The 26,288-nt window shown below is 60.3% G+C and overlaps 1 protein-coding gene across 1 annotated transcript; it reads left to right on the top strand.

The window, feature by feature from the left end:
• Window positions 1-5,199: 5,199 nt before the first annotated feature.
• DOHH (deoxyhypusine hydroxylase) lies at window positions 5,200-12,820 on the top strand. The gene is made up of 5 exons (XM_046637470.1): window positions 5,200-5,315; window positions 8,172-8,490; window positions 10,459-10,538; window positions 11,794-12,034; window positions 12,126-12,820. The coding sequence occupies exons 2-5, from the start codon at window positions 8,220-8,222 to the stop codon at window positions 12,473-12,475; spliced, it is 942 nt and encodes a 313-aa protein (XP_046493426.1). The 5' UTR covers window positions 5,200-5,315; window positions 8,172-8,219; the 3' UTR covers window positions 12,476-12,820.
• Window positions 12,821-26,288: the final 13,468 nt, after the last annotated feature.

Consider the following 26,288-nt stretch of genomic DNA (forward strand, 5'->3'; position numbering starts at 1 on the left):
CACGCCCACCCCCGCGGACTGCGCCTGCGCGCGGCGAGCATCTCGGGAGGACGTGACGTCGCCCGCGATTCGAATCAATACAGGAAGCGCGGCGCCACGCGTTGCCAAGGGCAACCGCGGCCGGAACCGGACGGGCGGCCCCGCGGAGGCGGCTGCGTGGAGTCTGGGGAGATGGCTGTGCTCGGTTTAGGGCGTGGCTCTTTTCTGAGTAGGGGACAGTGACCGAAACGGGGGCCCGAGGGCGGACCCACGCCGCGACGAGGCGGTCACGCCGCGTGATGAGCGCGGATGGAACTCAGCGACAGGTGCACTGGCCGGACGTGCAAACCCCACTGCCAGCCTGAAGACATCCATTCATTCATCCCACATTGATGGCGCTCCTACTGAGGGCTCTTCCCGGCCCTGGAAGCAGGGAACAAAACAAACAGGCTTAAAAAAATCCCTACTCAAAAAATGGGCGAGGGATCCAAACACATTTCTCCAAAGAAAATAAATGAATGGCCAATAAGGTCATGAAAAGATGCTCATCATCCTTAGTCATCAGGGAAATGCAAATCAAAACCACAGTGAGACAGCACTTCACGCCTACTAGGCTAGCTATGATACGACAAAACAAAAACAGGAAATAAGTGTTGACGAGGATGTGGAGTGGCTGGAACCCTCCCACGTTGCTGGTGGGAGGGTCAAAGGGGCACCCACTGTGGAAAACAGTCTGGCAGTTCCTCACAAAGTTAAATATAGAACTACCAGATGACCCAGCAATGCCACGATTTAAGTATCTACCCGAGAGAATTGAAGATGTGCCCACATAAAAATTTGTATATGAATTTCATGGCAGCGTTATTCATAATAGCCAAGAAGTGCCGACAACCCAAATGTTCATCAGTGGATGAACGGATGGACAAAATGTGGTCCATCCACATGCTGGAATATTATTCAGCCATGAAAAGGAGTGAAGCCCTGACACAGCTGCAATGTGGAGGGACCTTGAACAGATGACACTCAGTGAGAGAAGCCAGACACAAAAGGCCACCTGGTGTGTGATTCCATTGATATGACATGTCCAGAACGGGCACATCTATAGGAACAGAAAGTGAATTAGTGTTTGTCAGGGGTTGGAGGGAAGAAAGGAGTGGGGAGTGACAGCCAGGGACTTTCCCACTGGGGTGATGGAATGTTCTAGAATTGATGTGATGATCGTTGCACAACTGAATACGCTAAAAAACACTGAATTGTACACTTTAAATGAGTGAATTGTACAGTATGTGAATTATACCTCAATAAACCTCTTGTAAAAAAATTTCTGTCTGCCTGGAGCTGAATTATAGGGAAGAACGAAAAAAGGAAAAAGGGAGTGAGGGGTTACAGTGTCAACTATGGTGATCAGACAAGGTCCCACTGCAAAGATGACATTTGGGCAAAGCTTTGAAAGGAAAGAGACCTCATGGTACACGACTTCTGTTTCTTCATTTGGTATGAAATTATATATATTATATAATGCACATTTATCTGATTTCCGCGAACTCCGCAACCACCGTAGGATCTAGAACAGAGCCATCAGCATAACCATAACGAGAGCCACACAAGGAATTTAAATTTTTCCAGTAGCTACATTGAAAAATACACAGAAGCCAGTGTCATTAATTTTAATGATATATTTTATTAACTTGATACGTCAAAAATATTTACATTTCAGCATGTTAACAAAATCAACAAATATCAACGAGGTATTTTATGTTACTGTTTTCACACTAAGTTTTAAAATCCGGTGCATGTTGTACACGGACAGCCTATCTCAATTTGGGTGCTAATTTTCTTTTTCTTTCTTTCTTTTTTTTTTTCCTGAGGAAGATTAGCCCTGAGCTAACATCTGCTGCCAATCCTCCTCTTTTTGCTGAGGAAGACTGGCCCTGAGCTCACATTGGTGCCCATCCTCCTCTACTTTCTATGTGGGACGCCTACCACAGCATGGCGTGCCAAGCGGTGCCATGTCCGCACCCGGGATCCGAACCGGCGAACCCCAGGCCACCGAAGTGGAACATGTGCACTTAACCCCTGTGCCACCGGGCCAGCCCCTGGGTGCCAATTTTCATTAGTAATATTTGATCTGTGTGTTTTATAAAATTTACAGTGGAAAAAGCAGATTCACATGCCCCAGGTGTTCCAAGCATGCTTATAAGTGTTCCAGTAACTGAATCGAGTATCAGATTTCTCTGTTTCCATTTAAATTACTTAAAATTTTAAAAATTTAAAAATCAGTTCTGTAGTGGCGCTGGCCACATTTCAAGTGCTCCACAGCCCCGTCTTGCTAGTAGCTACCACATTGGATGGTGCAGATATAGAATACGTCCATCGTAGACAATTCTACTGCACAAAGAATGTCCAGAGCAGTGCCGGGCACAGGGTGGAGGTCAATAAACTTCGAATGAAGAAACTTCTTGAATATCTGCCTTTGCAAACTAGGTCTGCTTTCTCTCTCTCCTCAGGCCCAGTAGCAGATTCAGTAAATGTGTGTAATATTTACAGCTCCTCGCTCCAAACCAAGATGATCAACATTCCAGCTAAAACGTGACAAGTAGAATGAAACAATTCAGCTGCACTAGATGTTTTTAAAAAATCCTGATGGTGGTGAAAAAAATGTCTAAATCCATAATAGTGCCTACTTTCATTTCAGACAGGACTTAGCACTCAGGGAGAAAAGAAAGTGAGCAAATCGGAATTCCACCTGTGCCATCTGACTTGGTTGTTTTATTTTACTCTTTTTGGAGGAAGATTAGCCCTGAGCTAACATCTGGCACCAATCCTCCTCTTTTTGCTGAGGAAGACTGGCCCTGAGCTCACATCCGTGCCCATCCTCCTCTACTTTATATGTGGGACGCCTGCCACAGCATGGCTTGCCAAGCGGTGCCATGTCCGCACCCGGGATCCGAACCGGTGAACCCCGGGCCGCCAAAGCGGAACGAGCAAACTTAACCGCTGTGCCACCGGGCTGGCCCCTTGGTTGTTTTATTTTAAATAAAGACAGTATCCAACAGGGCTGGGATTAGGGTGAGCCAGGTATTTGAGTTGTGCAAGGGCAAAGTTGAATCTTGTCTTTCTTTACAAGTTTGGATTTTTTTTGCATTAATTTTGATTTTTTAAAATATTGCATTAATAAGAGAGGGACATGTTATAAAAGGGCAACATGGGAGATCACTGTGCATTAGTTTCTGGTGGCTGCTGTAACAAATGACCATAAATTTAGTGGCTAAAAACAACAGAAATTTATTATTTTACCGTTCTGGAGGTCAGGAGTCTGAAATGGGTCTCTCGGGGCTAAACCCAGGTGAGGGCAGGGCGGGTCCCCCGGAGGCCCCAGGGGAGGAGCGTGTCCCGCCTCCTCCAGCTTCCAGAGGCGCCGCGTCCTGGGCTCGGGGCCCCTTCCTCCGTTGGCACGGCCAGCAGCGCAGCGTCTCCATCTCGGCCTCTGACCCTCCCGCCTCCCTCTGCTCAGGACCCTGGGGTGACCCTGGGCCCCGGGAATCCAGGGTGGTCCCTCATCTCAAGATTTGTAACTTAATCCATCTGCAAAATTCCTTTCCTACCACTTAAAACAACATATTCACGGGTACTCAAGATTATCTTTGCGGGGGTCATTATTCAGCCTGCCACATTTGGGGGGCTGGCACTGTTTTGTATCATCGTTGTGGTAGGACACACAAAAGTACACAGTGATACAATTGCATAGAACATAATCCACACAAACACGTAAATGAGGACAGTACAAGTAAAACTGAGCAATCTGTATCAGGTTGGTGTGTATTCTATCAACGTCAACCTCCCGGTCATGATATTATACTAGCGGTTTGCGTGTATTTTGCGCAAAGTTACCTTTGGGGGAAACTGGGAGAAGGGAAGGGTACCTTGCGTCCTCTGTATTATTTCTTACAATTATTTCTCTACAATGATCTCAAGAGAAATGTCAATTCAAAAAAAATTGTATTTAAATAGTATGGACCTTATTTACTGAGTTTTGGGGCACCTCCTTCAATTTTGTGCTCACCCCCAGCACGGCTGAGCAAATTGGTTCCACTTGCGGAAAGCATCATGCAATTCCTATTTAATTCGCCATCTTTTAGCAGCGGCTCACGTTTTGACAAACTAGAAGTCCAGAGGGGTGACAGAGCCCTGTATACAGGCAATAAATTATTCCTGGGATCTGCCTGGGAGGCTGAGAGCGAGCAGGGGGCTGCAGGAGCCCAGAGGACGTCTCTCGCTCAGCCTGGGTTGGCGCAGGCGCCAGGCTGGACGCCCAAGCTGAGATGGGAAATCTAACGAAGCGTGCTGGGCTCAATCGTGTTCCCCCCAAAAGACACGTGCAAGCCCTAACCCCCGGTACCTGTGAATGGGACCCTATTTGGAAATAGGGTCTTTGCAGATGGAATCAAGTTAAGATGAGGTCATACTAGAGTGGGGTGGGCCCCAAATCCAGTGACTGGTGCTTATAAGAAGAAGGTTTAGTCACAGACACAGGAAGATGAGGGAAGAGACTGGAGTGACGTGTCTCCAAGCCAAGGAGCGCCGAGGATTGCTGGCCACCACCAGCTGCTGGAAGAGGCAGGAAGATCCCGCCCCTAGAGCCTCCGGAGGGAGCGCGGCCCCACTGACACCTTGAGTTTGATCTTGTGGGTTCCACGGCCAAGCGTCGAGGAGCCACAGAAGGTGCGAGCAGGTGCAGACGTCTCTCCTGCTATCAGTTTCTCAACAGGTCTGCAGGTTCAAGATTCCAAATTCTCTGCGTACACAGCCTCGCTTTGGGCTTGGGTGTGGCTTCCATATCTGCTTCCTGCAGCCCCGGACCTATCTCCTTCCCCCAGAGCATCCTCGGGGCCGATCCCACCCGGCACGGGGCCCCGTGGCTTCCCAGATTGAACACAGCCCCGGGCCCACGGGGAAACCCTCTGTAACCGTCAGCCGGATGACAGAACCTGGGCCCCCTCCAGCTCAGGGCGGGATCGGCACAAACCATTTCCACTGGTCCTGGGGGGGAGGCCGGAGAGACTCTGTTCCGGGGAAAGGATGGAAGTTACCCTTCCCCTTCCCTGAGGGATGTCCTTAGACTCTGCCTGCTGTGTGAGTGTGAGCGCTGGCACCGGAGCCCACTCGCGCTTCCGGGTCTCCCCGCGCCGCGGCGACTTTGACTGGACTCCTCTCCCCCGCGGCGCTGCGTTGGTTCCGTCCGGCCAGGTCACGTGGGCGCCAAGATGGCGGCTCCCAGAGCGCGCCGCGAGCGTCGCGGTCGGTGAAGCGGCAGCGGCGGCGGCGGCGGGAGCACGGTGCGGAGCTGGGCCTGGCGGGCGGGCGAGGGGGGTACGGCTCGCTGTGGGCGCCCGAATCTGGGATTCCTTGGCTGTGGGAGTTGAGGGGCCTCCTCCTGAGCGATCCCGGGTCCCGGCGGGCTCTTTCCCCCGGGTTCTGGGGACCGTGGCTCCGGGGATCGCTGGGCAGCCAGCGCGTGGTGGTGGGGGCGGGGGGTGTCCCATATCGGGCGACCCCTTTTCCGGGGTCCTGGGAGCACCAACCCATGAGGGACCCCGTACTCGGGGCTCCGCGTGGACAGATCTTGAGGCATCCGGTTCCTGGGCGGAGAGTGGGGGGGTTCTCTTCCATGGAGACCGATCCCGGGTGGGGCGACCCCTCTCCGGGGGGAGTCTAGCTGCGGGGATCTTGGTGCTGGGGGGTCGTGGTGTAGAGAAGTCTAGGGGGGGTGAGAGGGGTTCCGAGGATCCGGCCGCCTCCTCCATCCCTTACTCCCTCACCGTGTCCGTCTCTGAGAGACCTTCGTGGGGGGCGGGGGGCGGCTGCCCTGGTTCTGCCTTGATTTTGGGGGCCGATCCCTTCAACCCCACGTCCACCGGGTGCCCCTTCCCACTGACAGACAGGCCTGAGGTGTGAGTGGCAGGCTTCCGGGTGGCTGGGTGTCCCCTGCCTTGTCGGGCTCCCCAGGAAAGATTTCATGCCGGCTCTGGTTTTCTTTGTGTGTGCACACAGATCTGCGTGTATATATTATATATATATGTGTGTTTTAAACCCTGTCTTCATGGAGGTTGCTTTCTAGGAAGAAACAGATCCGTAAAATACATAGGACGTCAGGGGGCGGTAGACGGATGTGATGGGGGAGGAAGGGGTGCTGGGGACCGAGGGTTTGCACCCTTCCAACGGGGAGTCGGGGAAGGCCTCTCCCGAAGGTCATGTCTGAGCCGAGCCTCGAAGGGACCCTGACTTCCATCGATGAGCTGTTCATGGGTTTATTCCAGCCGAAGAAACCAGACTCAGAGATGTCTGCCCCGCTTCAGCTCCAGCCACAATCTCTCTTCTTGGCTCCTCTCTTGTCGCTGGAGCCGCCTTCTTGGCCAGATTCCCCTTCTTTCCCAGGAGTTTAAGGTCTCCCGGGGTGAGGAGGTGACGAGGGGCCTTTCCCAGGTGTCCTGAGGGCCGGCCCCCCCCGCAGCCCGGGAGTCAGGAGTGCTGGCTCCTCTCTGTCCTCGACTTGCTGTGTGACCCCAGGCACGTCGCTGCTCGTTTGGGTGGAACAAAGAGTCGGGTTCCTCGGGCCCTAAGGCCTTGCCGGCTCGCTCCCTCCCGGCTTCGGTGGTCCCTGGTGGCCCCTCTTTTGAGGGGCGACTGCCCCAAGGGTCGTCTGTGCTCAGGCGGCTGCAGTCGGCCCTGCTGACGCTGCTGGGTCAGAGGGCTGCCGACGTGCCACAGCCTGCCTGTCGTGTTCATGAGGCGTCTGCCGGGTCCTCACTGGTCTAGAGGACAGAGAGGGGACCCTCCTCCCGGGCTGGGTGTGGTGTCCCATAAACAGTCCTGTAAAATGGTGACGGTCCTAGTGCCTCTCTCGTAGGCTTGTGGTGAGTTCACAAATGAAGAGAGCTTCCAGATGCCAGGCACATAGCTCCTGCTGTGTCAGTGTCAGCTGCCGTTACTGTTACGGTTATTGTTTTTGCTGAGGACCTACTGTGTGCTGGGAGGACAGCGGTGACTCTCAGAGTCTCGGTCCCTGCCTTCAGAGTTCTCATATTCTGGTGAAGGGTAAGGCCGACCATCACCAGCTAAACCGAAAAATATCCAGTACGCTATCTGGTGGTGGCCAGCACTTTGAAGAGAGACAAAGCAGAACAAAGGAAAAGGGATGGGAGCGTAGCGTCAAAGACTGTGATCAGGGAAGGCTCCCCTGAGGAGGTGACATTGGGAACCAAGGAAGTGAGAGAGTGAGCATGGGGGCATTTGGGGAAGAGTGTTTCTGAGGGAGGGAACAGCCCGTGCAAAGGCCCTGGGGCAGGACCAGGCCTGGCATGTTGGAGGAACAGCGAGGAGGCCGTGTGGCTGGAGCAGAGGGAGGAGGGGAGGGTAGAGAGGGGACGGGGCAGGTAATGGGGGGCCTTGGGGACTGTCAAGGAGTTTGGAGTAATGTGGCGCCATAGGAGGGTCTTGTGAGGGAGTCACGTGGTCCCGTTTCTATACGGAAAGGATTCGTCTATCCGTTACCTGTGCCAAGTGACCAGTTACCCCCTGTTTAGCAGCTATACCAATAGGAAATACTACCGCCCCAGTTTCTGTGGCCAGGGATCCGGGCCTGGCCTAGCTGGGTGGCCCCGGCTCTGATCTCTCGGGGGGTTGCCGTCAGGACAGTGGCCAGGGCTGCGTCCTCTGGAGGCGGGACTGGGGTGGAGGAACCGCTCCCACCCTCCGCGCTCTCCCGGCTGTTGGGGGGAGGCCTCAGCTCCTCATCATATGGCTGCCCCACAGCCGGTGATCCCAGAGCAGTGGACAGAGCCACAGGGCCTGTCACGACCTCCCCTCCAAAGTCATTTCTGCCACATCCCATTGTTCGCACAGGCTCCGTGTGGGAGGGCCCCCCAGGTCAGGAACAGCAGGAGGTGGGGGGCATTGGGGTCATCGAGGGGACCAGCCGCCACAGTCCCTCGCTGTGGTGTGGAGGGCAGACCAGCAGAGGTCATTGCTGATGTATAAGAGAGGCCCAGAGAGGGAAGGCCACACAGCAAGCAGGTGAGGCCAGAGCTCAGCTTTCCACCCAGAAAACCACCCCGCCCAGGTCCAAACGTCAACCAACAACCCCATGAGCGGGCGAAGGACGTCCCTGACCTGCCGCCCGGTTTCCGCTGTAGGTTCTCGTGCCCGGGCAGGCCCACGGCAGGCGGAGCGGGGCGGGCGCCATGGTGACCGAGCAGGAGGTGGAAGCCATCGGGCGCTCGCTGGTGGACCCGCAGCAGCCCCTACAGGCCCGCTTCCGGGCGCTCTTCACGCTGCGTGGCCTCGGCGGCCCCGCGGCCATCACCTGGATCAGCCGGGCCTTCAATGATGACTCCGCGCTGCTCAAACACGAGCTGGCCTACTGCCTGGGCCAGCTGCAGGACCCGCGGGCCGTGCCCGTGCTGGTGGACGTGCTGCGGGACACCCGCCAGGAGCCCCTGGGGCGCCCCGGGGGGGGGGGGGGGCCCCCCCCCCCCCCCCCGGCCGTCTGTCCCCTTCGGCCTCCCGCGTCCATGTCCGCCTGCATGATCTCTGCCAGGACACTTCTCCATACGGGGCAGGCCAGTCTCTGTCACCACAGCTCCCCTCTGCCATCGTGGCATAAAAGCCGCCATCAACACACCGGTGTGGCACGGGTCAGAACCCCTTTGTGGACCCTGAGAGTTGAATTTCACGTGTCATAAAATATTAGCCCTTTGATTTTTTTTTTCCTTGCTGAGGAAGATTGGCCCTGAGCTGACAGTGGTGCCCATCTTCCCCCATTTGGTATGTGGGACGCTGCCACCGCGTGGCTTGCTAAGCAGTACTAGGTCCGCTCCCAGGATCCGAACCTATGAGCCCTGGGCTGCCTAAGCAGAGTGCACAGACTTAACCACTATGCCACCGGGCCGGCATCCTGCCTTTGATTTTAAAACTGTCAAAAACCATTCCTCGCTCCTACGAAGACGGGTGTTGGCCACAGACAGCCAGCCCCTGATGTCTGTTTCGTTCATTCGTTTCTTTCATCGGACAGACATCTATTGGGCGCCTGCTGTGTACCAGGCCCTGGTCTTGTGAGGGACACAGACAGGAAACAAAGGAGCAGCGCCCCTGGTGGGCCTGGGCCGCCGAGGCCGCGTGTCTGTGCCCGGCGAGCTCGCTGCCAGGTCGTCAGCCGGGCCTGGGTTTCCATTCGATGGTTTCCGGGCATTTTGAACCTTCCCCGAGCCAGTCTCTCTGCTGAGGCCGGCCCCCAGCCCCGGCTGCCCCAGGGAACTCTCTAGATTCCCGTGACTGTTTTTGCTGGAGCCGCTTTACAAGCACGCCCCACCCCAAACCTCGCCCTTCCCAGAGGCTCTGCTATTTTGAGTGTGATTTTGCAGAGCGCCCAGTCGTGTTAGGCTGGAAAGACTTCCATAAGTGCTAAGGAGAACAGTAAAGCCGAGAACAGGCGAGGGGGCTGGAGGTGTCACCATTTGTAATCGGTGACCAGAGACCTGAGTGCAGTAAGGGAGTTATCTGGGTGGATATCTGGGGAAAGGTGTTCCAGGCAGAGGGCACAGCCTGTGCAAAGGCCCTGGGGCAGGCCCGAGGCTGGCATGTGGGAGGAACAGCAAGGAGGCCTGTGAGGCTGGAGCAGAGGGAGGAGGGAGGGCGGGGAGGGGGCGGGGCAGGTCATGCGGGGCCTGGGACGCCATGGGGAGGACTCCAGCTTCCCCCCTGAGGGAGGGGGAGCCTGGAGGGCTGCAGGCAGAGGAGGGAGGGACCAACTCAGATTCAGGTCCAGGAGGATGTTCTGGATTGTGGGCAAGAGCATCCTCCACCGGTTTGTAGAGCGCAAGAAGGGAGTGACTGAAGGAGGCCTCGGGTCTCCACCGTGCTCAGCATCCGTCTGTGGCCCTGGGAAAACGGTCACACTCCTCCTTGTGGCCCACAAGGCCCTGCCCAGTCCCACACCTGCTGCCCAGTTTCTGCACACCTGCCCCTGCCTACCGGCGACCCCCACTCCACCTGCCCACCCCAGGGCCTTGGCACATGCCATCCCCTCTCACCCAGAGGCCTTGCCGTCAAGCCCTGCCATGGTCAGCTGAGCCTCCTCCTCCGGGGGGCTCTCCCTGATGGGCTCCACTCCTCTGAATGTTCTTGGAGCCCCTTGTCACCTGTGACCCCAAGTCGTCATGACACGCTTGTCTGCATCTCCCCATTGAGGCTGTGAGCTCTGGTGTGGGCCGGGTCGCGTCCCAGCCCAGTTCCAGTCAAGTCCAGCTTCTGGGGAAGTGCCAGCTCGCGGGCTGTTCCGCTCCTGCTGCCACCGGCCAGGTGGGGGTGGGACCGCACAGCAGGGCAGAGCTGTGGGGAGGGCGGCCCGAGGGGCCGTGTCGCTGGCTGGCAGGGTCCCAGGACGTTTCCCTGGCCGGCCGACAGCGCTCTGCCCTGTCTTCTCAGGGGAGGCCCTGGGGGCCATCGGGAGCCCCGAAGTGCTGGAGGTCCTGAAGGAGTTCGAGGCGGACCCTGTCGTCGAGGTAACGCCCCACCCGCCCTCTCCCCGCCCATCCCGGGTCCCAGGACCAGCCCTCCCCCCTGGGTCTGGTTGCCAGGGCGACCGCGGGGCCAGGGATGCGGGACAGGAGGCAGCCGCCAGGGGGGCTGCTGCCCCACGGGGCAGAGCAGGGCTCTGGATGCCGGGGACCAGCCCGCGCCGCCCGGCCCTGAGCCGCATGGAGCCCACCTCGCCGCTGTCCCGCGTCTCCCACATCCAGTCCCTCCGCCAGGGTCCCCCCCGCCCGCCCCCGGCCCACCCACCTCTTCCAGACCCTCCCTGCCACCTTTCCTTCTTTTTCCTTTAATAACAGGTTTATTGAGATAAGTTACACAGCCTAAAATTCACTCTTTGCACGTGTACATTGGGTGGCAGGGCATACCCAGAGCTATGCAGTCATCACCTCTGTCTGGTTCCAGAACATTCCATCCCCCAAAAGGAAACCCCATCCCATCAGCAGTCACCCCCCCACACCCCCAGCCCCTCCACCAACGAACCCGCTCTCTGTCTGTGGATCTGGACGTTTCATGTCCATGGGGTCACACGCTGTGTGTCCTTCTGTGTCTGCTCCTCTCCCTGAGCGTCGTGTGTGCAGGTCCGTCCACGTGCGGCTGTGTCAGGGCCTCGCTCCTCTTCACGGCTACGTAATATTCCATTCTAAGCATCAATACTACATTGCATTTGTCCGTCATCAGCTGATGGCATTTGGGCTGTTCCACCTTTCGGCTGCTCTGCACATGCGTGCCACCTGCCATATCTACTTCCCACGGCCCGCCCCCCATCTCCCCTCTGGCAGCCAGGGATGTATGGCACGCTGAAGTCTCTTGACGTGTTCTATGGCTCCAGCACTCCTGGTTTATCATCATCGTTAGGACAGCGTCCCACGTCCTCGCTGGGGCCCGCAGGCCCTGAACAGTGGCCCGACCACCTCACCTCGCCTCTGTTGCTCATTCCCCCTCAGTTGGCTTGCTCTTCCCAGACGTGTGCGGCACGGTCCTGCCTCAGGGCCTTTGCACGGCTGTTTCCACCTGACTCCCTCTCCCCCTTGGTTCTGATGTCACCTCCACATTGAGCCCCTCCTGGCCTTGTGTCCCCCTGGTCACCCCCTAATCCCGTAAGCCCCCACTAAGCATGGAGCCCTGGAGGGCAGGGAGGGGGCTGTCATGCCCACCGCGGGGGGGGGGGGGGGGGCCCTTGGCCTGCCCGGTCCTGACAGCTGCTGTGTGGACCACCTGCAGGTGGCGGAGACGTGCCAGCTGGCCGTGCGGCGGCTGGAGTGGCTGCAGCAGCGTGGTGGTGCGCCGGCGCCCAAGGGGCCCTACCTCTCCGTGGACCCGGCGCCCCCGGCCGAGGAGCGCAACGTGGGGCGTCTGCGGGCGGCGCTGCTGGACGAGGCGCGGCCGCTCTTCGACCGCTACCGGGCCATGTTCGCCCTGCGCGACACCGGCGGCGAGGAGGCCGCCCTGGCGCTGGCCGAGGGTGAGCGCTGACCCCGGGGCCCGGGCGGGGCGTCCTGCAGATGGGGAGCCCCCTCTCCAGCCCTTCTTGTCCCCCCCTCCCACCCCCGCAGGCCTGCGCTGCGGTAGCGCCCTGTTCCGCCACGAGGTCGGCTACGTGCTGGGCCAGCTGCAGCACGAGGCGGCGGTGCCCGCGCTGGCGGCCGCCCTGGCGCGGCGCGCCGAGAGCCCGATGGTGCGGCACGAGTGCGCCGAGGCGCTGGGGGCCATCGCCAGGCCCGCCTGCCTGGCCGCGCTGCGCGCGCACGCCGGCGACCCCGAGCGCGTGGTGCGCGAGAGCTGCGCGGTGGCTCTGGACCTGTACGCGCACGAGAGCGGCGCGGCCTTCCAGTACGCGGACGGCCTGGAGCGCCTGCGCGCGCCGCCCCCCGACCCCGACCCCGGCCCCGACCCCCGCGTCTAGACCGCCTGCCCCCGGGGGGCGTCCGCTGGCCCAGACCCGGCTGCTTTGGCTTGTTGAGTGCCCAGCGATCGCAAGCTCCCGGGGCCAGGCTGAGGTCTCTGCGGTGCTCCCGGGGGGCGGGGTGTCGGCTGGGTGGGCATCTGGGGGGCGGGGCTGGGCTCCGAGGTGGGGGTTCCGCGGCCCAGTCCCTCTAGGAATGAGAGGCGTTGCTGAAACCCGTCCCCCCGCCTCCCCCGGGCCTGCGGAGGGGCTGTGGGCGTCCGGGGACTGCTCCGGCGGGGAGGGCCAGGCAGACCCCAGGACACTTGCCCGGATGGACCATTAAATTATTTCTGCCAAGCGTGACTCTCAGAGTGTTGGGGGGCATCTGTGTGTGGGGGCGGGATGCCTGAGAGCGGGACCTGCGCCACCACGCATACCCAGGTCCCCGTTTCACCGCCAGTTCCCGGGGTACAGACTGCCCAGCCAGCCCCCTCCAGGCGTCAGCCAGGCCTCCCGAGACCCTCATCGTCACCCAGCTCCGATTGGGGGCCTCGGGGAACGGGTTTAGTGGTGTGGCTAGGAGCCCGGGGTAGGGGTTCCCATCCCATCTGGCCCCTCACTTCCTCCGCGTGCGGCCTCAACCAGCCCACTTACCGCTCCGTGAAACGGGTCTAAGTATGTCATTTCTGCTGCTTTCTGTTGGTCCACGACAGCCCTGACACCAGAAAGGGCATGCACACAGGAGCTGGGGGTCCTCGGGCACCACGACCTGCTGGTAGCACGATGGCCTGTGCTGCTACCAGGCCCTTACGCCGCGGTCATCACCGGGCTGTCCCACAGTTCAGTCGAGACCTGACGCAGACCCCGCGGCCCAGGGCTCAGGGACCAGTGTTGGATGGAGGTCCCGCCACTGGGGCAGCATTGATGAAATCGTCGGTCAGTGGTGATCGCCTGGGACCCCAGCCCCTCTCCTCTCCCCGGAGGTCGGGGAGGCTGAGCGCCCATCCCTGTGTCCCCACCGCCGCCCCAGCCCTGTTAGCACACACGGGGTGGGGGGGTCCTCTCTCCCTGTCACCCGGGAAATGACGGGGTCTCAGGAGCTCTGCGCCAGGAGCCCGACGGAGGCCAAACACGGATTTCTCATCATCTCACGAGGTCGCGGGCACCGCCTCCCGCATGGCCCGCCAGACCCCAGGCCGCTGGCCAGCCCGGCCATTCCCCTCGTCAGCAGCACAGACAGGCTGTAATTTCTTAAAAACAAGAAAAGAAAAAACACCCACAACCGTCCCTGGACACCCTCCCCAACCCCCACCGGCGTTCAGCTCTCCGTTTTTGCTGATTATCCTCACAGCAGAGGCCCCGGAAAGAACTGTCAAACCCTCACCGGCCCCCTCTCTCCGCTCTGTCCCTCTGTCCCCCGCACTGTCCTGGCCCAAAGGCGACCTCCCAGGGTCCACACCCGGTGGTCACATCTCAGTCTCCGTCCGACTGGCAGGCGCCCTCCTCCTGGACCCGCGCTGCTCGGCCCCCTCCTCCGTCTCCCCCTCCCTCCACCTGCCCTCCCCCCCAGCGGCCCCGTCCACCCTCAAGGCTCGAACCCCGTCTGCGCCCCAATGACGCCCACGGTCCTGACTCCCGCCCGGGCCTCCCCTGAGCCCCAGACTCGGGGTCCAGCGGCCCCTCGCCGTCTGCACGTAGATGAGGCGCCCCAATCTCAGCACGTTCTTAGAATTCCCCACTTACCCCTCAAAGTGGCTCCTCCCGCAGGAAATGGAAGCGCCGTCCCTCCGGGGGCTCCGCCGAAAACAAGGCGGTTTGATCGATTTAAAATCTACCCCGGATCCGCCCACTTCTCTCTCCACTGTCTCCACGTGGTCCCCCAGCATCGCCCCCTGGACAAGCGCAGTGCCCTCCGCCCTGGCCCCCGGGCTCCCGCCCTCGCCCCCACCATGGTCTGACCTCCCCGCAGCTCCCCACCAGAGGGCGCCCGGGAGCCCCTGAGTCGGGCCCGCCCTCCTCCACCCGCAACCCTCCAGGCTCCCACCTTACTCGTGGGAGAAACCCAAGTCCTCACCGTGCCCCCCAGGCCCTGCACGACCTCCTGCGTCCCCTGCCCTCACCTTCCCTCCTCCCTCTCTTGTCCTCGCTCCCTCTGCTCCAGCCACACAGGCCTCCTCGCTACTCCTTCAACATGCCAGGCCCAGTCCTGCCCCAGGGCCTTTGCACCAGCTGTGCCGTCTGCCTGGAACGTTCTTGCCCCAGACACTCACGTGCAAACTTGTTCTCACCTCATTTCCCCCAACAGGGGTAGCCTGGGGTCACTGGAGGTGGGAGAAGTCAGTAGGGGGCTGACAAGGCAGGTGTCCCAGGCCCGGGAGACCCGGTGAGGATGCTGGTCTCTAACCCAAAGGCAGCAGGGAGCCATGGGAGGGTTTCAGGTAGGAGAGAGGCGGGACAGTCTCTGCATTTCCAGGTCTCCCTCTGGCTGCTGTGTGAGAACAGACCACGGGGAGACTAAGTGAAAAGATGCTCGGCCGCCTTCCAGGAAAGCAACTTAGATGAGGCTGGGGCGCCCCAGACTACCCCTTGGCTGGATTCGTCACCTTTGTCATTTAAACGGGGATGTATAGAATGATCCCTCTAATGTCCATTTCCCCCCCGCATGCTGCGAGCTCCAGGGCACCATCGGGGTCTGCCTTACTCCTGCTGTGTGCCCCGGGACCTGGCATACAGCAGGTGCTCAATAAAAGTCAAAGAATGAATGAATGAATGAGTGTCTCATGCCCAGAGCTCTGGCTTGGGGACATCTGACACCACAGTGGCTTTCACAGCAAAGCTGCAAAGAGGGCATTGTGGGACCCACTGTACAGACGGGAAGTTGAAACTCAAAGGAAGCGGGGATCTGCCGGGCAAGCCCAGGCCTGCGCGCGAGTTCTCGGCGGGTCATGGAAGGTTGCCAGGGGGAGGTGGCATTTGGGGGACCTGGAAATGTGGGGATGAAGGTCAAGGGTCAGAGGAGGGCACTCCTGTCCGAAGGGCGGATTGTGCGGGGCTTGGGCGTCCTGAGCGGGGCAGGTCTGTGGCGGTGGCTACGATCTCCACGACATCCACCCTGTAGGGTCGCCCTGCCGCTTGAGTGTGGCGGGACCTGCGGCTTGCTCTAGCCAATAGGAAACGGCAGAGAGGGATGATGCTCCAGCCAATAGGAAACGGCAGAGGGGGTGATGCTCCAGCCAATAGGAAACAGCAAGGGGGATGATGCTCCAGCCAATAGGAAACGTCAAGGGGGATGATGCTCTAGCCAATAGGAAACGGCAGAGGGGATGGTGCTCCAGCCAATGGGAAACGGCAGAGGGGATGCTGTCATTCCCACAACATGCAGGTTCCTTTTTCCCCCTTGTATTTTTTTCAATTATGGTAAAATACATGTAACAAACATTTTTAGGCGTACAGATCAACGCCATGGAGTCCATTCACATAATTTATAAATAAGCATTTAAAGCTGCAATTTTTCTCCTAAGCCCTGTTTTCACTGCCTCTCACAACGTTTGATACGTTGTATTTTCATCTTCACCGAATTAAAAGTATTTCGCCATGTCTCGCATGATTTCCTCTTTGTTCTAGGTTATGAGGAAGTTGGTGGTTTAATTTCCAAATATTTGGAGATTTTTTTTTTTCACATATCATATCTTTCTGTGATTGATAGCTCGTTTCGTTTGGTTGCGGTCAGAGAGCATCGTTTGGACGGTCTGAATTCTCTCCAGTGTATTAAAGTCCATTCGACGGCCTCGCTTGGTGACCAGGAGGAGAGAATGCGGTCTATCTTGGCGAGCGGTCCCCGTGAATGCGAAAAGGATGGGGATCCTGCTGCTGTTGGATGGAGAGGGCGGTAAACGTCATCTCAAGCTGGTTGATGGAGCTGCTCAGGTCTTCTGTCTCTTTGCAGAGTTTCCTTCGGTGGGAGAACTCTGAGACGACAGCATTGGCGTCTCCAAGAATAATTGTAAATGTGCCCGTTTCTCCTCCGAGCTCTCCCGCTTTGTGCTTCGAGTCTTTGGATGGTATGCGGTCAGATCATTGATTGGCTGTATGTGGTCAGAGGCACGCACATTCAGGATTGGTGAATTGTCCCCTTTAGCAGAATACGTCCCTTGCTTTGATGTGCATTTTGTCTGATTTTCGTGTGTCCACTCCAGCATTTTTCAAATTAGTGTTTTCCTGGTATATTTTCTGAATCTTTTTATTCTTAGCCACTCTATCTTTTTATACTTAAAGTGGGTGTCTTGCCAATCATGAATCTTCTGTCCTTTTTTTTTTTTTTGAGGAAGATGAGCCCTGAGCTAACTGCTGCCAATCCTCCTCTTTTTGCTGAGGAAGACTGGCCCTGAGCTCACATCCGTGCCCATCTTCCTCTACTTTATATGTGGGACGCCTGTCACAGCATGGCTTGATAATTGGTGCCATGTCCGCACCCGGGATCCGAACCAGCGAACCCTGGGCCACTGAAACGGAACGTGCAAACTTAACCACTGCACCACCGGGCCGGCCCCCTTCTCAGTTCTTGTTTGCTGAAAAACCCTGTGTTTCTCCTTCATTTTCAAATGATATTTTCGCTAGGTATAAAATTCCGGATTGACAGTTCCCATCTCCACTCTAAAGATGCTGCTCATCTTGTTAAATTATATGGTTCCAGGTGAGAAGTCGACTCTTTTTCTAGTCTTGGTCCCTCCATAGGCAACGTGTCTTTTCTTTTTTTTCATGGCTGTCTTCATGAATTTTCTCTTTCTCTTTAGTTTTCTGCATTTGGAATATGAGATGTCTGGGTCTGTGTTCGGGGGGAAGTATTTACTCTGCTGGGTATTTTCTGAGCTTCCTGGATCTGTGATTTGATGTCTTTAATTGGGGGAAATTATTAGCCATTGTCTCTTAAAATATTCTTCTGCCCCTCCCTCTTGCTTCTCCCTCTGGGATTCCTATTCTTTGCGTGTTGGATCACGTGATCCCATCCCACAGCCCTTGGATGCTCCTGGCCTGTCTGGACACCCCTCTCCTTCCTGATTGTCTTTCTAGGAGAGAACAGGCTTCAGGCTCCCTCTCCGGCTCCTGGTGGATAAATTCAGGAATTTTCCATTGCATCCATCTCGACAGCCGACCTTGCCCCATGGCAGCCTGCCATGGCGAATTGTACCTTCCTCTTTAAATCCATCAAAGTCTTTTCCTATAAATGGTTTGGCGGAAAGAAAAATAGTAATACGTGGACACAGGCAAAATCGGGAGGGTGGTCTGTGAGTGACAGAAGGTGGAGAAAGCCTTCGCTATCCGGCCGCCTCATTTTGCAGCTGGGGAAACTGAGGCACGGAGTGGACCTGGGCCCTCTGCTCGTGGTATAGCGGGGCAGGAGGTGGGGGAGGAGCTGGGTGGTCCTCACAGGGATCCAGGCCCCGGCCCAGCTCAGCGGCTGCTCTGGGGCTGGGCACTGGGGCGGCCCTCAGGGGTCCCGGTCTCCACGAGTGGAGAATGTGGCTGATAAACCAGGCCTCTCAGGGAGGGGGTGCAGGGGTGACCCGCAGCCCCACACCTGCCCTGCTGGACAGGGCGTCGCTGGGTCTCTCGGACTCTCTTGTTCTGTCTCTGTCTCTGTCTCCGTCTGCGTATCTCTCTCCTCTGTCTGCCTCTGACCATCTCTGTGTCTCTCTGTCCCTCTGTCTCTCTCTATCTCTGCGTGTCTGTCTCTCTCCATCTCTGCTTCTCTCTGTGTCTCTCTGTCTCTCCCTCTCCCCCTCTTTCTCTCTCTCGCTGTCTCTCTGTCTCTCTCCATCTCTGTTTCCCTCCCTCTGCGTCTCTCTCCCTCCCTCTCTCTCTCCCTCTCCGTCTAAAGGCTGCCTCCCACATCTGCCTTCCGCCCGGCCCGGGCTCTGACCCGCCGTCTGCATGCCTCACTCCGACCGCACATCTGTGGGGTAATTGTCTCCTGCGACCACAAGGGACCGAGGCAAATTATAGTTACGGGGCGGGGGCCTCCATGTGGGCGAACCGCGTCCGCTGGCCGGGGCCCCGCCGGCCTCCACCGGGCGACATGGCCGAGGCGTGGCCCCGCTCGGGCCCTGGGAGCCCACGCTGGCCCTCCCTCTCCCCCTCCCCTGCCCGCCCTGCCAGGCCTGCGTCTCTTGTGCCAAGATGAAGATGCCTTTGGGGAAAGTCAGCAGGAAATGCCGGAGTTTGCAAAACCCTGACCCGTTCCTCATTCATTCGTTCATTCATTCAACACATAGATCGCCAGGCGCCAGCTCTGAGCCAGGCGCTGTTCTGGGCACCGAGGCCAGAGCGGTGAACGAGACAGACACACACTGGCACTGCCCTGGGGACACAGACAAGAAATAAGTAATAACAATAGGGGCAAACAAAGCTGGAAGGGGCTGCAGGGGTGGGGAGGGGACAGTTTTAAACAGGGGGCTCCAAGGGAGCCTCTCTTGGGAGGTGACATCTGACTGAGACCGGGAGGAGGCAAGAGAGGGAGCCAGCCGGGTGGATATTCAGCTCCCCGCCTCACAGGGGTGAGTTCTATTTGCTGTGTGTCCCCGGGCTACTGACTCAACTTCTCTGAGCCTCTGTTTCTCTCTGCCTGTAAAACAGGCCACGCTGGCCTCGCACGGCTCCTGGGAGGAGGGACGAGGATTCCAATAGTCGGTCTAATCCACACGCTTGGGCTTCCTCAGCGATCGTTGGGGTCTGTCGCATGCACGGCCCTGTCCCGGGGGATGCAGGTGTCCCAGCAAGGGTTCAGATCCGGGTCCTGTCCTCCAGGGGCCCCAGGGTCGACACGGATGCTCTCGGTCCATGTGGTCAGGGCTGGGGCCTGGGCAGGTGTGGCTCACAGGGCGTCTTCCTATCAAGGAAAATGTGGCTGATCATCCGGGCCTCTGGGAGCTCCCAGTGTGCAACCCAGACGGTGGACAGGGCGTGACTGGGCGTCTCTCACTGTCTCTCTGTGTCTTTCCATCTCTGTCTCTCTCCTTGTATCTCTATCTAACTCTCTCTCACACTGTTGTGGGGGGAGGTGGGGAATGTCTGGTGGGTTTTGAAGGATGCGTAGGAGTCCCCAGGTGATAGTAGGAGGAAGGGTGTGCCAGGCAGAGGGGATGCAGGGACGCCAGCCCCAGTGCCAGGGAGGGCCCTTCACCTGGGGACAGTGGGGACCTTGGAGGGCTGCAGGCAGAGGAGGGAACCAGTCAGAGCCACGTTTTTGGAAGGTTCCTCCAGGTTGTTCGGGGACAGAGCAGAGCGGCAAAGTCTGGGGCCACAGAACCAGTGTGCCACCCTGTCTTCACTCCCCATTCCATGGGGACCAGCTTCGGTCCTCTTTCGTGTCAACACCTCCTGCTCCCTGTGTCCACTCTAATCGACAGCTGACAAGGTCACCGGGAAACCCAGGGGCCCAACGCTTCCCAGCGACCCCGTCACCGCCGTTTCAGAGCCCCGGGCAGCCCCTCGCCGGGAAGTTCCTCCTGCTGTCTGTCTCTGGTCCCTCCTTCTGCCGGCGCGGGGCCAGGACATCCACCCACCCAGAGCATCTCCTCATCCGACTCGGGCGCACCGTCGGCGCAGCATAAATGCACAGCCATGATTAAACCACGAAAACAGGGCAATCCCCCTGGCTTGCCTCTGCTCAGAGGTTGGGAGGAGCAAAGAAAAAAGAGAAATCACGGCTGCAACATCCCTGCCACGGGCTTTCACCTTCTGTTTCACTCCCACCCCGCCACGGGCCTCAGCGACTATCTACCCTTTTCAAGCCCAGAGACACACAGCCGGAGCTCAATGCCCAGAGAAAGAGCCCATTTCTCGCCCGTCTCTCAGAACTCACCCGTCCGCTGTCCCGCGGCCCAGAGCCAACAGGCCTCAGGACCTGCTCCCTGGGGTGGGGGGTGGGGGGACATCCTGGCCTGGGCGGTTGGAGGGATGGAGGGAGTGTAGAGGCCGCCTGCCATGCCCCCCCAGCTCCCTCGGGCCCCCGCTTTCTTCCCTGATGGGACTGAGGAGGAGGCAAGGAGGCAGGAGCGAGGCCGGACGAGCCACACTCCTCCGGGGGCGGGCGGGGGGCATTGCCAATCAGAGACTCATTCACAAAAATTCGGTGTGATGGCCCTGACCGCGGCCACACGCGTGCGCACACACACACACACACACGCACACACGGCCTGCGACAGCCTCCCGGGCTGTGGGTGGCCACTCGCATGAGGCCGGCCTGGTGTGTCTCCCATTAGCGCGTCTCCAGCCTCCCGCCCCCTCGCTCGCTCCCATCTCTGATCTCCAGTTCTGCGTCCCGGGTCCCCGGTCCCCACTCCCCTGGGAGGAAGCCCCGCGCCCGGGGCCATAGAAGCCGGGGCCCCGTCCCCGTGCCCCGGGCCGCCAGCCGCACGCCAGCTCCTGTCCCACTGAGGCCCGGCGGCCTCGCCCCGCGGCCGGCATGGAGGTGCCCGGGCCCCTGGTGGCCAGCAAGCCGGGCGAGACCTCGGTCAAGTGGCAGCTGTGCTATGACATGACGGCCAAGATGTGGTGGATGGTGAGTGCGGGGTGCCCACCGCGGGCGCCAGGATGGGGGGCTCGGGGGCCGCGAGGGGACAGAGGGCAGCAGAGGGGGCTTCCCGACCCGTTTTCCAGCCTCGCGGATCTGGGGACGCTGGAGCCTCAGCGCTGGGGGTCGGGCGTGGCGGGTGGCGGCCGTCCCTCCCCGGGCGTCTGCAAAATGGGGATGGTGGTCGGGAGTGGGTAAGAAGTTGTTCAGTCTCCCACCTGGACGCGGGTCCAGGGCTGCCCAGGCGCCATCAGGAGTCGGAGGCCAGGAGGGCGAGAGGGTGGCCGTCCCCCTGGGAGGCCGGCAGTGACTTAGCGGGACCTGGGACCTGGCGATGGCGCAGCCGCGACTCCTGTTGCCCTGGGGCCTGCAATGGGAATTTCTGGGTGCAGGGAACACTGCAGGGCTGGGGGGCTGGGGGACTGGCGTGCACCCTGGGTAACCAGCCAGAGTCTGAGCCACCGTGGGAACCCGGTCATGTCTGCGCCCCCTGGGGAAGGAGTGGGCGTCCGGCACCATCTGCCCCCAAGACCGGGCACCCTTCCGGAAGCTTCCGGGGAGGGTGGCCACGTTCCCCGAGCCAGGAGCCAGCCGATGGGGCGAGCAGCCTTTCCGGGCCAGGCCGGCCGTGGAGCCTGGGGCTGGAGTATCTGAGGCCCTCACGGCCAGCAGGAGGCCACCAGGCCAATGCACCAGTGTCCGCCGCTCTGTCCTCTGGGAGCCGGCCGGTCACCCGTAGTGGAACTGAAAGCGCCTTTCCACACGGTTCTAGATCTCGCAGATCCCACTTTGAACGTGGGCCTGCTGTGTGACCTGAGCCAGAGGCTGACCCTCTCTGGCCCTCAGGTTCCCCCATCGGGAGACAGTTTGGGGCCTGGATGTCTGGGGCCTTGTGGCCGGTGCTCCCCGGGGTGAATCGGGCCTTGGGGTGGGAGACGGCACCTCACGACCTGCCGCGACCCCTCATGGCTGCTGTGGACGCAGGCGGGTGGGGACGGCGGGAGCTGGGACAGGGGGTCTTGCAGCACTGAGATCTCGGGGTCCACGAGGGCTTTTCCCCGCATCCTTGGGGTCGTCGCGCGTTGGTTTCAGTTTCCATCCCTCATTCAGCCGACATCCATTGGACACCTGCTGTGTTCCCGGCCCTGTGCTCAGGCTGCAGACACAGCAGCGACCCAGACAGACAGAGACCCCTGTGCTCTGGGGGCTGATGCTCCAGTGGGGGGGACGGGAAAGAAAAACACCGGTGCCCCATATGCGGCTTAGTTATGGTTGTGGAAGGGGTTCTAAGGAGCTGGGGGCTCTGAGTTAGGCTGGGTAATCTAGGAGGGCTTCACTGAGGAGGTGACAGTCGCTCTGAGACCTGGCAGATGACAGAATTCATTAGAAGAGAAGGGGGAAGTGTATTCCTATGAGAGGGCACAGCCGTGCAAAGGCCCTGGGGCAGGCCCGGGCCTGGCGTGTTGGAGGAACAGCGAGGAGGCCTGTGTGGCTGGAGCGGAGGGAGGAGAGAGGGCGGGGGGAGGGGATGGGGCAGGTCGTGTGGGACCTGGGGGGCCGCTGGGAGGACTCGGCTTCTCCCCCAGGGAGGGGAGCCTGGAGGGCTGTGAGTGGTGGAGGGCAGCCCTGTTTCACATTTTCTTAAAGTTCCCTTGGGTTTCTGCGGGGAGAAGGGCGAGTCTGCGGCTGACGTGGCAGTCGGAGCCCCGAGGGCGGTGATGGGGGCCCGGGGTGGAGGGACGTGGGTGGGTTGCCGGGGAAGACTGACAGGCCTTGGCAGTTCGGCTGGAAGCTCAGAGGACGGAGTGGCTGGCTCAGAGTCACACAGCAAGCGAAGGGCGAAGCCAGGAACGGGAGAAGAGGCTGGGGGCCAGAGGTCAGAGGTGAGGGTAGCGATACCCCATCCCCCTCTCCAGGGTCCTGGGAGAGTCGAGCAGAATTCGCAGTCTGAGAAAAGGAGAACATTTCTGTGCAGCCTTGGGGTCTTATCAATAGAGGTAGAAGCCCCAGAACAGGAGAGGTTATGGATCCAGCCATCAGCCAAGGTTGATTGAGAGACTCAGGGTTCAGCCCGAAAGGAAGAAGCCTGGACGAATTTGGTTAAATCCGCCACATTCTCTCCGACCTCTCGGGGCTCAGGCCGGCGCTGGCTCATCGGGGTCCCCGCGGAGGGTCAGGCCCAGCGCCACCCGCAGGGAGCTCCCGCACACATAGGCCGCATCAGCCAGACCCAAGACAGGCCTCCCCTCCGCCCGGCGGGGCAGCCCTTGGGCACAGGAGGCTAATGAGGGCGGGGGACGAGGTCCGTGCCATGCCGAGGGCAGAGCTCGGCCCTGCAGGGGTCAGTCCAGCCTCGGTAAGGACTTGCTCCTCCCTGGCTGTCAGGTAGTGAGACACCCATCCCAGGGGGCATGCAAGCCCCAAGGGTGGGGGGGGGGAATGCCACCCCATTGAGTTGAGGGGACCAGGCGAGTCCGAAAAGGGCGCTTTGTGCTCAGAGCATCAAGGACAACAAGGTGGGGGATGCGCCGCGGCCCCCAGAAATGTTTTCATTTTAGAAAAAAACAACGAACGTGAAATGCCGACTAGATAGTCACGAAGCCACAGCCCGGATTGTGCGCCGCTGGGCCCCAACGCGGCCGGAAAAGCTCTGTTCAAGGAGCGAGTCATCTCGCCTCCCCGTGCCTCAGTTTCCCCATCTGTAAGACAGGGAGGGGCACGAATAAGAGGGCCTCCGCCCTGCAGGGTCTTGGTGGGGAATGCAAGGAGCTGACGACCGTGGGGGCGTCTTGCAAACTGTCCAGCGCTGTGCCCGGTCGGCAGAGGCGTGATGCTCCTGGCGCTAAAGCAGGGGGAACTGCGACAGAGGAGATGCACCAATGCATGCGGCCGATTCTACTCCAGAGGAGGCTGTGACATGATGGGGAGAGTGACAGCCCGCTGGGGACGCGGGGCGGGCAGGGGAGGCCTCTCTGTGCTGCAGCCTGAGTGATCGCAAGGGACCACCGTTCTGGGGGGGTGGGGGTGCGGACGGCACAACGCGTGCAAAGGCCCTGGGGCGGGCGTGTGGGAGGAACATTGAGGAGGCCGTGAGGCTGGAGCGGAGGGAGGAGGGAGGGCGGGGAGGGGACGGGGCAGGCCATGCAGGGGCCCGGGGGGCCGCGAGGAGGACTCGGCTTCTCCCCCGAGGGCAGGGGCGGCCGGTCCCCAGCGCCCAAGCGGTCCCCGCCGTCTGCGCGCGCCCCCCGCGGCCTCGCGGGCGCTGGGCCGGGGTCGGGGCGCGTCTCCCAGCCCCCGGCCGCCGCCCACTCTGCCCACATCTGAGGCGCCGCGGAGCCGGACAGTCTGCTGCAAACCACGGAATGTCTCCCGGAGCCCGGCCGGCGAGGGGGGGCGGGGAGCCCCGGGAGGGGGGCGGGAGCCGCGACTAGCGGCGGGTGCGGCCGGGAGGCCATGTCACCCTCCACCCTGGAGCGCGGGCCCCGTGATTGTCCCGCTTTGCAGATGGGGAAACTGAGGCACGGGGCGGGGAAGGGACTTGGCTGCAGAGCGGGGGAGGGGCGGCGCTGGGACTCGAACCCGGACCACCGGGCGGCAGCGCGTGGGGGCTTAACCGCTAACCCGGCGTAAAGGAGTCAGCACGGGTCCTTCCGGATGAATGAATGAATGAACGAATGAACCGACCCTACAAGTGAGTGAGTGACGGCCGCACACCCGCCCGGCCCGCCCTCCCACTTCCGCCCGACGCGACCCGGAACCCGGACGCCATCCGTCAGCCCCCATTCTCCACGTGCCGTGCTTCCCCTGCCTTCCTGGGGTTCGACCCAGGCCTCCTCCATCCTTTCTTCTCCAGGGCAGAGGACGCGGGGTCTTCAGACCCGCCCCTGGGGGCTCCTGAGCCTGTCCCTGCAGCCAAAGGGTAGACCCGGGCTGCTGCTCATTCTGGAAGTTATCAGAGAAGGGGAACCCACGGCTCAGAGAGGGACGGCACCTTCCCCAAGGTCACACAGCAAACTGCTGTCAACTCGCCGCCCTGAGCGAGACCTCAGGATGACAGTCACGGCTGGCCAACTCCACACAGTCTATCTCATTCCGTCCTCCTCACAAGCCTAGGACGGAGGAGCTGGGATCATTGCCATCTTATGGCTGGGGAAACTGAGGCCCGGAGAGGGGCGGTCGAGGGACGAGGTTGCAAGGAAGTGGCCAGAGTAACGTGGAGGTTCAGGGCTCGCCCTCCAGAGCAGAGGGAGCAGAGGTGTCCGCGTCTGGCTTCGCCGCCTGTGAATGGGTGATATTCTAGAAGGTCGTGTCACCGAGGGAGGTGGGTGTCAGGCCCTGGCCCCACGCTGAGCCCTCACGAGCTGCACGACACGCCGCCCCTGTCCCCCTTTGTGCCTGGCGGCCTTGCGAGGCTCTGAGAGGCTGCGGGGCAGGGCCACTGCAGGGTCCTGGTCCCTGCCGTGGGGCGGGAGCGGTCCTGGAGGGGGGCTCCCTGGAGGAGGCGGCGTTGGAGCCAGGCCTGGAAGGACCCTGAGGCTTTCCCCACAGAGAGGTGGCAGAAGGAACTGCTCAGACGAGGGGTGGCAGTGGGGACGTGCTGGGTGTGACAGCTCAGACATGGGGGAGGCGAGGCCACAGAGCTGGGTGAGGGAGAGGCGCAAACTGGACTGCGGTCGGCCGTGCGCGCTGGCCACGGGTCGGGGCTTCGTCTCCGGGGCAGGAGGGAGCCTTGGGAGGCGTCTGCACGGGGGGCTGGGGACCCGGCCGGTGGGCGGCGGCTGTGGGGTTTGGAATGGGGGCCGGGAGGACAGGAGAGCAGGGGGCCACACGGAGGAGAAAGCCCTGAGCTGAGGCCAGACGGTGGGGGGCGGCGGGAGAGGCTGGGGAGGGGAGGGGGCAGACGTGCCGACTGACAGGCCGTGGGGAGTGGGGGGGGGAGGAGGCCTCAGGGCCAGGGAGCCATGGTGCAATGTCCCTGAGCCGGGACACGGGAGGAGGAGCGGGTTTGAGGAGGAAGATGCTGAGTCTAGGGGTCCTGGGGCGTGTTCTGGGGAGACACTGTGAAAGGTGTGGAGAAGGCCACCAGGGCCTGACACGAGGCCTGGTACAGCTCAGAGGATCCCTAACCCCTTGTCAGTGGAGCAGAGGGAAGGAGGGATGGATGGATGGATGGATGGATGGTGGATGGATGATGGACGGTGGATGGATGGATGATGGATGGGTGGATGATGGACGGTGGATGAGTGGATGGTGGATGGA

Source organism: Equus quagga, chromosome 14 (assembly GCF_021613505.1).
Source record: "Equus quagga isolate Etosha38 chromosome 14, UCLA_HA_Equagga_1.0, whole genome shotgun sequence".
NCBI classification, from domain to species: domain Eukaryota; kingdom Metazoa; phylum Chordata; class Mammalia; order Perissodactyla; family Equidae; genus Equus; species Equus quagga.

What these genes read in the sequence shown, in the direction of transcription:
- DOHH (XM_046637470.1), top strand. Translation starts at nt 8,220, where the DNA reads ATGGTGACCGAGCAGGAGGTGGAAGCCATCGGGCGCTCGCTGGTGGAC. An exon ending in GCCCCTGGGGCGCCCCGGGG is followed by an intron (nt 8,491 to 10,458) that starts GGGGGGGGGGGC and finishes GCCCTGTCTTCT; the next exon opens with CAGGGGAGGCCCTGGGGGCC. An exon ending in AGGCGGACCCTGTCGTCGAG is followed by an intron (nt 10,539 to 11,793) that starts GTAACGCCCCAC and finishes GACCACCTGCAG; the next exon opens with GTGGCGGAGACGTGCCAGCT.